At 33.8% G+C, this 12,716-nt stretch overlaps 1 protein-coding gene across 1 annotated transcript; it reads right to left on the reverse strand.

The window, feature by feature from the left end:
* Positions 1-9,282: 9,282 nt before the first annotated feature.
* On the reverse strand, positions 9,283-10,620 carry LOC126687640 (uncharacterized). The gene is made up of 3 exons (XM_056106342.1): positions 10,213-10,620; positions 10,032-10,139; positions 9,283-9,750 (listed from the first exon to the last, which is right to left on the reverse strand). Exons 1-3 carry the CDS (start codon positions 10,408-10,410, stop codon positions 9,283-9,285), a joined length of 774 nt encoding a protein of 257 aa, XP_055962317.1. The 5' UTR covers positions 10,411-10,620.
* Positions 10,621-12,716: the final 2,096 nt, after the last annotated feature.

A 12,716-nucleotide genomic window follows, 5' to 3' on the forward strand; every position in this document is an offset into this window, starting at 1 on the left:
ATCTTTGTGGGTGGTATGGTTTTTTGCAAGAATAAAGGAGAAAATGGAAGTTTTTGGTTTCTTTGAGAAAAGAAAGAAAATAAAAAAATTTCCTTTAATAAAACCAATTTATATCACATGCAAACTTAACCTCCAAGTTTGTTTGTAAAAGTGACGAACGAAGGATCATTTTATCCCCTGAATTTGACACAAAATATCAAAAAAGATCAAAACTAAAAAGCAGATCATTTTTACCCTAAACTTATCAAAACAGGCTCAAAGACACCCCTCCTTGTGTGTTTGTGTTGCACTTGCTGAACAAGGAGAGTGAATTCATACTCTAATTAATTATACTTAAATTCAAATTAATCATAACCAAACCCTAATTAATGAGTGAGATTTCTAATTTTAAAAATTAACTTTAATTAATTATACTTAACCTTAATAAACTATAATTAACCTAAAATTATTAAACACCTAATCTAATTAATCTAAATTCAGAACCAATAAATTCATCGGATTTTTTTCCACCGCCCAAAAGCGACCAGCCACGCCCAAAACCGATGAACCACCGTTACTCAGTACCGACCAACAAAGACGAACCAATCTGGACTCGTCTCAAACAGGTCCGATCTGTTGGAGACGAACCCATCCAACAGATATGTTGAGATCTGTTGGAGAAGAATTGAGTTCGTCTCCAACTGTTGAAGACGAACCCAGATGGGCTCGTCTTCAACTGTTCGTCTCAGTTGAAGACGAACTCATCCGGTTTGTCTGCAACAGAGACGTTTCGTCTCTGTGAGAGACAACGATCTCGTCTCTCTCAAAGACAAGCTCGTTGTCTCTAGCAGATACGACGAGGAGCGGTTGCCTGAGAAGAATCCGCCAGCTGCTCTGTTTCCAAAAAAATGGTTTTTTTTTGTAAAAAATACATAAAAATACTCTATATTTTTAATTATTACTAATTTAATATATGAAGTTTTAAAATTAAAATAATTATATTTTATTAAAAAATTGTTATGTGTTAATTTAACAAATTAAAAAAATTAGGACTATTTGAAACTTTTACCATTAAAACCCATTTTATAAAAAGAAAACCACTACAAAAATCAGAGAGTGTGCCTCACTCTCTTAGGTGAGAGTGGGGAGGGGGGTTTTGACATGTTTTTGATAAATTCAGGGTAAAAGTGATCTTATTTTGCTAATTTGGATGTTTTTGATACTTTATGCCAAGTTCAGGGGGTAAAGTTATCCTTCGTTCTAAGAGTGACACATGCAAGGCCATGTGTCTAACCTTAAAATTCCCTTATATTAATTTTGTCTCTGCACTATATTTTGCAGTGTATAGACATAAATCTATTTTTAAAAATATTATTTTGACGGTCTTTGAAATAAATATAATATCTTTTCGAAATTACTTTTGATGCATCCCTAAAATATTTTTTTCAGCTTTAAAAATTAAATTCCACATTTTATTCATTTTGAAATATTTTAAACTCCATTTTAAAATATTTTGCATTTATTAACAAAAATGTCATTGCACATAATAAATAGATTTTCAAATAGCAGGGAATCTATTTTTAACACATAATCACATAATTCACACAATTGGAATCTATTATGACTCTAAATCGTCAAATTGACTTTTCTATTCCGGGCTTAAAAGTCAACAGGACTAATCTTACCGTCCGATTTTTAAAATTTACACCCGTAAATTTTGGGATATTACATTCTTTACCCCTTACAAAAATTCGTCCTCGAATTTTCATAATTTTTTCATAACCTTTTACAATTCTCTGAACTTTCCTTTTACCTCATTCTTATCGTCCATTCTTTACTCTATTTACTCCACTTTATCCCTTTTTACCAACATATACACTATTCCTTACTCCATCATTTTTACTCCGCTCGGAGTTTAACACACTTGTACGTAACTATCACAATTACGTCTTGCCTTTCTAATATATTCTATTTAATAAATGTACTATTTCGTTTCTATAAATTTACAATATTCTTTTTAATCTTTTTATTCATATGTCCTCAATATAATTTCTCTATCTTCAATTTCTGGTTAATTATTTTCGTATCTCATAAGTAACTTAATTCTTTATTTATACTTTTCTTACATATACACCTCATTCTATCAAATTTTACTTCTCATATCTCAGTCGTCTATTATCATTTTTAATAAATATTTTAATGTTAAAGATAGACAATCCACTTTCCTATAACTATGCTAGTTTACATTCATATTTTACATCTTGAAAGTTATACGTTTTATCTTAACTGCATTATTTTAACTCTTCTTATCTTTTTTTAATAATACCTTTCGATTTACCTCTTTCTCTATAATATCTTATTGATATTTTACTTTTTATACTCATTATTCTATTTAATTCATATTCTAAGAGTTATCAAGATTTTTTTAATCTTGTTAAACTATTCTTATCATTTTCATTCTCCGCTCTATACCATATGTTTGTTTTTCCTTTTGACTTTTTTTTACCTTACCAAGTTTTTTTATATATATTTTTTTAGACTTCTAAATTCATTTAATCTATTACGCTTTCACTGCGCTACTCTGATATTATCTCTTATATTTATTTTACTTCTATCTCTTTATCTTTTATTTATTCCCATTTTTTTTCCAATCATTTTCGTATCGTAAACTATCTAAATCTTAAACTTGACATTTATATACCTTGTCGTCCAAAACCTTTATTTTTCTTTTATTCACCATAAAAATCTTACCACTTTCTATTGCTATTATAATCTTATAATAGAATAGTTATAAATCGTATCCTATCTTCTATACGATATATATCTAAGTTGCTCTTATTTAATTCTAATTCGCTCGATCTATCACGTAATCCTTATATCTCAAAGGATATACCTATCTTACATTATTGGTATTATCATCTAAGATACCTGATAATTCAACTCTATCGCTATCGAATTTCTACTCGGGTAGAAATCCGGATATTCAATAAGAATCTCTCCTTATACTTGAATATCAGAACGTACTTGAATCCTTTATCTCACGAACAATGTTGATATCTCGAACATTTTTGATATTACAAAATTATGTTCAGCAATATTTATTTAAAACTCAAATTCACTTTAAGACTTAGGGCGTCCCCGTTTTCTTTTCAATAATCTTTCAGAATTTTCACTTTTTGAAATCAAAGAAAGATCGTTAAAACATTCTTTTTCTTGTGCGAACAATAAAAATTTTATAATCAGACTCGTTTGAAAACAATCAGTATATCTTGTTTTAATAAGTCTGCTTTAGACATGTTTTTCAACTCTGTAGAAATCGTTCTTCACTTCCTTTTTCCGTTGATCAGTTCGATATCAACGACAACGCCTCAATATCTATTATTATCTACCGTTCACAATTTTTACCTAAAATAGGTAATGAGTCATTTATTTACCTAGAATAGAGGTCTCATCATGAGTCTCCTCTTTAACATGTTGTACTTCTGCAGCATGAGCTCCCAATTATCTTTAATCAAACATCCTAATCGTATCACATTGCTCAGTACTTAACAATCAATCAAATTCAAATGCGCAAACAAATAACATATCGTCCTTTTAAACATATAATCACCGAATAGCCAATCATAAACCATATAACTTTCTTATATAAAAATTATACAATTAATTTTTAAACTTTCCACATATCACTTTTTTCACGTTTTAAATACTGAAAAACATGCAATCATATTCGATTTTTCATTAATCCAAATCAACCTTAAGTAGTGAATCATAGAATTGCATATAAACACATTATCATATAATCACAGACTTACATCCTGAGGAATAGCTGAAGATATAGGATTTTGAAAACGATGACGTAACAAAGACATGACTTGAATTCTTATACGCTGCAGTAGATTCCTATGAATACTTATAAATTCTTAGGAACACGATAGACATTCTTAAGCCTTTACACAAAATCACTATGCAATAATTTGACTTTTTCGAATTTTGCTCACACATTATCACGCAATGGCTCATCTCATCGACCATTGCTCTGATACCACCTTTGTCACGATCCGATTCTCGGCATCGATACCGACACTAGGAAATGGAAGTAGTTGCTTCGAAACCCGTAGCAATTCTTAAGAACACTTTAAAACTACTTTAAATTTTTTTGCGGAAGACAACACATTTTTTAACGTTTTAAAAACTCCCTTTAAAACGTTCCGATCAAAATCATACTGAAACTTTGCAAATAATTTTCTTTAATTACTTCATTCTAGTTCCATAACCATCTCATTATGGTTTGAAATGTATCTCATTATGCTATTAAACCGAAACCGTTTCTTTCCCATCACTGGTTATTGTCAAATGTTAGTGATATGCACTAGGTCAATCATGTTTGACCATGTTTTGACTTTATCATTTTGTTATTTATTGATTGGCAGTTTTTATCATTTTATATTAATGATTAAAATACTTGAATGGTTAATTCTTTCTAAGGTCATCAAGTATGTGACTTGATAGTAGAACCCTTAGGTTTAATAAAAGAATTATATACCATCTATCCTAGTCTTAATAGAACATTGAGACTAGTATGATGTTGACTGATGATTATGTTTTAATAATCATGTATATGAGATATTAAGTCAAATCATAGGTGCTAATTGAGAAATAAGGCACTGGATGACCCACTGTGAGAATACTACATAGAAAACTGTCATAAGTAATTCTCATTACAGTTCTATTAGTATAATCCTTTGACCTTGAAATCATCATGGATTTCTACATAGCTATTTCATATTTTGATACAGTCTTACATTATCTTTAACAGGATAATGGAATAGATTGTCATTGGATATGAAAGTAACTATGCGAGAAATGTGAGTGACTGAGACGCAATTTGTCCCTCATTTATTTGAGTAAGATATCTATGGGCCCCTTGAAAGAAGATACACTGAAGGAAATGCATGGCCATGCTAAATGAATTGATAAAGAGTTATCATTTTCAGTCTACTTAGAATCAGAAAACTAATGATTGAATATTATAAGGATGACATGACTATGCCTTATATTCAATCTGGATATCGAGAGACAAAGGGATTAAAATATTATTATAAATGGTTAAATCAAATTATCGATATTCGTTTAACTTGGGTAGTCATAATGTCTTGCTAGAGGCCACTTATGACTTGTGTGCTGAAATAGGGATTTCAGGCATACTGCCAGCATTATATGAACGTACAGGGTCGCACACTAAGAATAGGCCCAAAACATAAGGGTTGTACAAGTCCAATGAAATTAAGTGATTAATTATTATATATATATATATATATATATATATATATATATATATATTAATAAATATATATTAATTCAAAATTTAAGGATAAGTGTTTTCCTTAAGGTATTATCTTTTGAAGATAATAATAATAATTAATATATATGTGTAATTATCAAAAAGTTTTTTGATAGACATGAACTCAAAAGAGTTATTAAAAACGTAGTGTTTGTATATGATTGCAAAACACATTTTTGAGTAAACCCTAGATGTCCTATTTTCTTATAAATAGACTCTTAAGGCTAGGGTTTTGAGTTATGTGTTTTTCGAAATAAACAAAAGACACAATCACTAAATTCGAAATTGCTTTGTGAAGCAATAGTGCTAGCACACAAGCACTAGTTTTGGTTAAGGTCTGTTTGTGTGGATACTCGTAGAGGACGCGTTATTTTGGAGGCGTTTCTGATCCGAGGCCAGGTATCACCAAAGTGAACCACCTCCTTCCTTCCTACAGTGCTGTTTGAATTCAACATACAAGTAAGTATTCATTATGTTATTAATCTATTAATTCGAATTACACGGATCTTGGTTTGGGTTTTAGATAAATTTTTGAAATTCCGTTGCAATATGAACCTAGAAAACCCAACATCAAACCCCGCCTTACTTAGCACGAGATTGAATGATATTTAAAATATAGTTATTTCCAAATCACAATTGTAAAACGTGTTTTGCAAATAATTAAACACAAGTATACGAAAAACCAATTTACAACATTATAATTAAACCATTGTATGAAAACTGAGTCTTGATACAAGCTTTTATACATATGATTCGATATATATATATATATATATATATATATATATATATATATATATATATATATATATAGGTACAAATAAGTTTATTCTACACAAAAACATCAAGGCATCTCAAAACTCGGAGATGTGGCCAACCTCAATGTCTCAAGCCCAAACTCTAAGCCCAAGTCCCTCTGTAGTCAACTGTACTATAGAAAGCCTTGCTAACTGAAAAGGTTTTAAAACAACTAAAATGAGTGAAAGCTCAATGAATAGACATAACAAGCATAAAACATTTATATACTTAAAGTAAGTATATCATATAATAACATATACTAGAAAACATCTCAATACAACACAAAATACATGTAAAGTCCATCACGAAAGCATTTAAAAATATAAACAAATATCAAAACAATTTCACTTTAAATATGTAACATAGTTTGTATCAATCATCAACTATAACAGTGATATATTACCCTGCAACAATAATATAAACCATAGACCTGTAATCAGAAACACAACACTAATCTACAGTCTAACCAACATATCTAGGAACACTTGATGGCTAACCCTTCTCCATCATTAGCACGGCTCAGCCCTTCTCCCTTCACTGACCATCAATCAAGTTCCCTGTGTCAAATGCGCATAGACACCCACAATATCTCACATGTGCATATAACTAACTTAGTAGATGACCAGGTGCATATCACAACTCAGCACCTCCCAAATATATCGTTACAGAGTAGCCATATCACATAAAAGAAATCTCAATTCATTTCATCAAAACTCAATACAATTCAATAATAAAACCATTTCAAATTCTCATTCACAGTTTACCAAATCAAACGACTATCGAATTATAATATTCAATAAGTTAACATATCAAAAGGATAATATCTTAACTATAATCAAATCCACATATTGGTATAAATCAAAACATCTTTCATTTATAAACAACATTGCATAATGTATCATTTAAACGTTCAAAGAAATATTTTATCAAATACCTTTTGTGCATTATCAAAACAACCATATATAATCATTTAATACACAATAAACCTTGACACTTTGAATATCAAAATAACATATTAATTTTAGTAGAAAGGGCTAGTATATCTACTCACCACACAACTGTTAGTTATATGCACTAGGTCAATCATGTTTGACCATGTTTTGACTTTATCATTTTGTTATTTATTGATTGGCAGTTTTTATCATTTTATATTAATGATTAAAATACTTGAATGGTTAATTCTTTCTAAGGTCATCAAGTATGTGACTTGATAGTAGAACCCTTAGGTTTAATAAAAGAATTATATACCATCTATCCCTAGTCTTAATAGAACATTGAGACTAGTATGATGTTGACTGATGATTATGTTTTACTAATCATGTATATGAGATATTAAGTCAAATCATAGGTGCTAATTGAGAAATAAGACACTGGATGACCCACTGTGAGAATACTACATAGAAAACTGTCATAAGTAATTCTCATTACAGTTCTATTAGTATAATCCTTTGACCTTGAAATCATCATGGATTTCTACGTAGCTATTTCATATTTTGATACAGTGTTACGTTATCTTTAACAGGATAATGGAATAGATTGTCATTGGATATGGAAGTAACTATGTGAGAAATGTGAGTGACTGAGAAGGAATTTGTCCCTCATTTTTTTGAGTAAGATATCTATGGGCCCCTTGAAGAAGATACACTGAAGAAAATGCATGGCCATGCTAAATGAATTGATAAAGAGTTATCCTTTTCAATCTACTTAGAGTCAAGAAACTAATGATTGAATGTTATAAGGATGACAGGACTATGCCTTATATTCATTCTGGATATCGAGTGACAAAGGGATTAAAATATTATTGTAAATGGTTAAATCGGATTGTCGATATTCGTATAACTTGTGTAGTCATAATGTCTTGCTAGAGGCCACTTATGACTTGTGGGCTGAAATAGGGATTTCGGGCCTACTGCCAATGTTATATGAACGTACAGGGTCGCATACTAAGAACAGGCCCAAAACAGTTATGGGTTGTACAAGCCCAATGTGATTAAGTGATTAATTATTATATATATATATATATATATATATATATATATATATATATATATTAATAAATATATATTAATTCGAAATTTAAGGATAAGTGTTTTCCTTAATTTATTATTTTTGGAAGATATTAAATATAGTAATTAATATATATATAGATGATTATCAAAAAAGGAGTTTTTGATAAATATAAACTTGTAGAATTGCAATGAGATTGAAATTCGAATTTGTCTCAAACCCTAATATTGTTGTATCACTATAAATACACATTAAGCAATTGGTTTGAGGATCACGAAATTCATTATTCACTAAATCACTGAAAATTCGAAATTGCTTGTGAAGCAATAGTGCTAGCACACAAGCACTAGTTTTGGCTAATGTCTGTTCGTGTGGATACTTGTAGAGGACGCATTCTTTTGGAGGCCTTTCTGATCCGAGGCCAGGTATCACCAAAGTGAACCACCTCCTTCCTTCCTACATTGCTGTTGAATTCGACATACAAGTAAGTATTAATTCTATAGTTAATCCACTACAAGAAATCAGCCAATTAGCGACGGAAATATCCGTCGCTAATCAAGATTAGCGACGGATTACCGACGGACATAATCCGTCGGTACAATTTGGGTCGCTAATCATTTAGCGACCCAAAAAATGAACCATCGCCAACTTACCGACGGAAATGTCCGTCGGTAAGTTGACCTGGATCAGTCGGTATTTTGGTCGGGTTGACCGACCAAATACCGACACATTTAGCGACGGATTATTCCGTCGCTGATTTAGCGACGGAATAATCCGTCGCTAAATGTAGTCGCAAAATTGGACTAGTTAGCGACGGATTTTCCGTCGCTAAATAGTCCACTTTTGTCGTTTTTGAACATTTTAGCGACGGAATATCCGTCGCTAAAAGCTCATATGTGGTTGCTAATTTTTTGTTTTTTTGGCAGAAAATTCCCGTTTTTCGGCATTTTTCGATTTTCCCTGTTTTTTAATAGACCGTTAACTAATCACAGACAGACACAATAGACAACAACAAATAAACAAAAACCGAAACACAAATAAACATAAACCGAAACCGTTATATATAAATAAACGGTAAAAAAGTATACAGTTCGATAAATACTAAATAAGTCAAAATATGCAAACTGTATTATAAAAATCCAAGTCCAAATACTATACTACCCCAAACTAGTAGTGTCGTCAGCCGGTGAAGGTGGAGGTGGGGGAAACTGCGGTCGTAACTCCGGTGGGAGTATAGTCATCAGTCGCGCAAGCTCAGTACGGATCCGCTCGTCGAAACCCGCCTCCATAGTACGGATCCGCTGCTCGACCCGCTCTTCAAAACCCGCCTCCACAGTACGCATCCGCTGCTTGAGTCGCTCCTCAACCTCTCTAGCAATGCGCTGCTCGATCTCCTCACTAACGACCGCCTGCTGCTGTGACTGGGATGATCCGCCGCGGCGCAATCGGCTGCTCTGGCCGATGTAGGATGCTGAAGCCGAACCAATACCGTAGACTCGCTGCTTCTTGATTGCCTCGAGAGACAAAAACAGCTCGTTCTCGTCGATCGGCTCTGGAGTCGATGAACTCCCTTCTCCAGCCGCCTGAGACTGGGTCGCTGCAGCAAGCTCTGCCTGGAAACGGTCCTGAGAATAAAAATACAAATTTATAGTTTAGTAAAACTTTATAAAAATACTTCACAAATATTAGTTTAAACCTACATTTCTAAAGCAGCATTTTCTCTAAAATTTGATCATCACCCATTTTTCAGGGACATCCTGCAACAACTACAGACAACTCTATTCAACAATACGAAATAGCAATCACAACACCCACAACAAACACGTAAACATCCTATAAACAACTAACTATATAAAGTTATATTTATATCATAGTAAGCAGTCACTTAAGGTTAAAATAAACTTACATTTTTATCCTTTGATCTCTTGTCAACGAAGACAGTCCGATCAGCTTTGGTCAGGTGCAACCGTACATGCAACTCAGCTAAAGTGGGCTCTCGACCGAGCTCCTCAGTCTATCATATGAAATGAAAAAGTTAATTAGTAGATAAACAGAATATATAACGATTAGTAATATTAAAAACTTACCATAACTGTCTTATGCCTCGTAGCCAATCTCGATCCTGCGGTATGTCGAACCGGTCCGGTGCCAGCTCCGGACGGCTCACTCAGCCGATTAGCTCGTGCTACCTCAGACTTCTTCTTAGCCTCAGCAGTATCCCAGTCTCGCTTCCACGACGCCCAAGTATCAGCACTAACACTGCCCTCTTTTTTATCTGGCTTCATGTTGTGGAGAGTATCTTTGTACCGATTAGCTGCATGTCGGTAGAAGACCCCTCTAATCAGGTCCTCAGGGTGGGTGGAGTCCCAGCAAAAACCCTTCTGCAAACCATTAATTAATAAAAACAATTAGAAATCAAAAAGACAGTAAAACATAAATTTAAAATTTTAATTTAACAACCTTGAACTCCTCGAAGTAGAAGCCCTTATGCTCTGCTGTCAACTTCTTCCACGAGGAACCCTCAGGGAACCAGCCAGATCGGAAAATGGGCAAGATCGCCCTCGATGCGCTCCCGCTGTCGTTCCTGCTATCTAGTAACCTTTCTCTGTACATTACAAAAAAGTTAGTTTTCACATTTTTGAAATAATATTTGTTAAAAAAAAGTTGTCAATCATACCTTGCAGCATCAGGTGTAACTCTAATCCTCCCAGTCTCATCCGTAGCTGGCGGCTGGTCCTGTGGCTGTCTCGCCGCTCTCCGCGGTGCGGGTCTACCCGCCAGCACCTGCTGCTCAGCCCCTGGATCCGACCTCTCAAGTGGATCCTGCTCTGGGTCGCCACGTCCACGTCCACGTCCCTGACCAGTGTCCCTACCCCGGCCTCGGCCGGCAGAAGAAGAACTTGAACCTCTCATATCTGCAAAACAAATTACAAAACAATATTCGACAAGAAAAAAATAATCACATCTATTATAAAAACCATAACACATAATTTTTTAACAAAATAAAGTTACTTCATCAACAAACGTAAATAAAAGTCAAAATTCTACAGAAATAACATTAAAACAAATCATGCAATTTCTATATCATCTTCCGCTCCAATGTCATCATCGTCTGATGAGGATGGTGGATAATCATCTTCCGTCTCTACTATTGGAGGGTTGTGTAATGCAGCCTCGTTCGCCTCGCCATTCGGATCAACTAAATTTGTCGGGTCGTCATTCGTTATGACATCGAGCGGATGTTCTGCACTATCATCTTGGAAAGCTGGAACAGTTGTTTCAGGCATGTCTAGCTCAGAGCGAGCTTTTATCTTGCATACTGCCCACCAATCTTTCTTGTCCCCCTTTTTGCTAGGATAAGGTAAGTAATGTACTTGATCAGACTGTTCAGCTAAAATGAAAGGTTCATATTTGTTGTATCTCCTTCTGTGATTAACATCCACTATGTTATACCAAGGATGGACTAACATACCAACCGTTTTTGTAGGATCAAACCAATTACATTTAAATAAAACCGTCCTCTTTATTGGTAGAGTTGGATACTCTAACTCAATAATGTCAGTCAACACTCCATAAAAGTCGCTTTCAGCTGGGCCGTAGAGTGATCCTTTTACACAGACTCCGCTATTCATTGTGACCCGATCCTCCCCATATTCTTCAGTATTGAATTTAAACCCGTTCACACAATACCCCTTGAATGTTTTGACCGATCTAAGCGGTCCCTTTGCAAGACTTAGAATATAGGGATTGGTACTGACAGTTGGGTCTTTCACCTGTAGCACAATTATTATACGGATCAACACGATAATATAATATACAACTACGACGGTAAAACAACATTAATACTTACATATTACTCGAACCAAAAGGCGAATTCCCTCTCCAATTTGACTACAACTTCGGTCTGTGTAATTTCGGGGTTGAATTCATACAACTCGCCTTCAAAAACTCTTTTTACAAGAATACGAGCGAATTAATACAATTTGTATCAAATTCTTCAATACTGAACTTAAATTTGTATATTAAGACTTACTCTCTGTAAGGTTCGATTTCAGGGCAATTCAAAAGGATGTAGCTTCGGGCAGCAACATATTCAGCATCATCCAGATATCTGTTCCGACAAGCACCTACAGGTCGCCCTTTCGGTTTGAAAATATTTAATCTGTCGAAATCATCATCAACGTCCATTTCGCAAACTTCATTTCTTTGCATCCGACATGGTACCATCGGATCACCATCCTTGAAATAAAAAGATGCAAATTTTGCTGTTTCCTCCAGTAGATATCCGCTGCTAATGCTTCCTTCCACTCTGCCTTTATTCGAAACCTTATTTTTGAGTTTTCTCAGGTATCTGCATAATCATATAATTAGTTAATTTACCTAATTATCGGTTGACAAAATAGAACTTTAAATATATCACCTTTCAAACGGATACATCCAACGATACTGAACAGGTCCTGCCATCATAGCTTCGTACGGAAGGTGTACGGGGAGATGTTCCATCGAATCAAAAAAACTCGGCGGAAATATACGTTCCAACTTGCACAGTATCTTCGGGATATCAAGCTCTAATCTCTGAAGATCTGCCTTT

The sequence above is a fragment of the Mercurialis annua genome, linkage group LG6 (genome assembly GCF_937616625.2).
Source record: "Mercurialis annua linkage group LG6, ddMerAnnu1.2, whole genome shotgun sequence".
Classification (NCBI taxonomy): Eukaryota; Viridiplantae; Streptophyta; class Magnoliopsida; order Malpighiales; family Euphorbiaceae; genus Mercurialis; species Mercurialis annua.

Bases quoted from the DNA above. Each gene is read 5' to 3' on its own strand.
- LOC126687640 (XM_056106342.1), bottom strand. From the start codon at position 10,410: ATGAAGCCAGATAAAAAAGAGGGCAGTGTTAGTGCTGATACTTGGGCG. The intron at 10,140-10,212 runs GTAAGTTTTTAA...TTCATATGATAG, and splicing joins CGAGGCATAAGACAGTTATG to ACTGAGGAGCTCGGTCGAGA. The intron at 9,751-10,031 runs GTAAGTTTATTT...TTTTATTCTCAG, and splicing joins AGAGATCAAAGGATAAAAAT to GACCGTTTCCAGGCAGAGCT.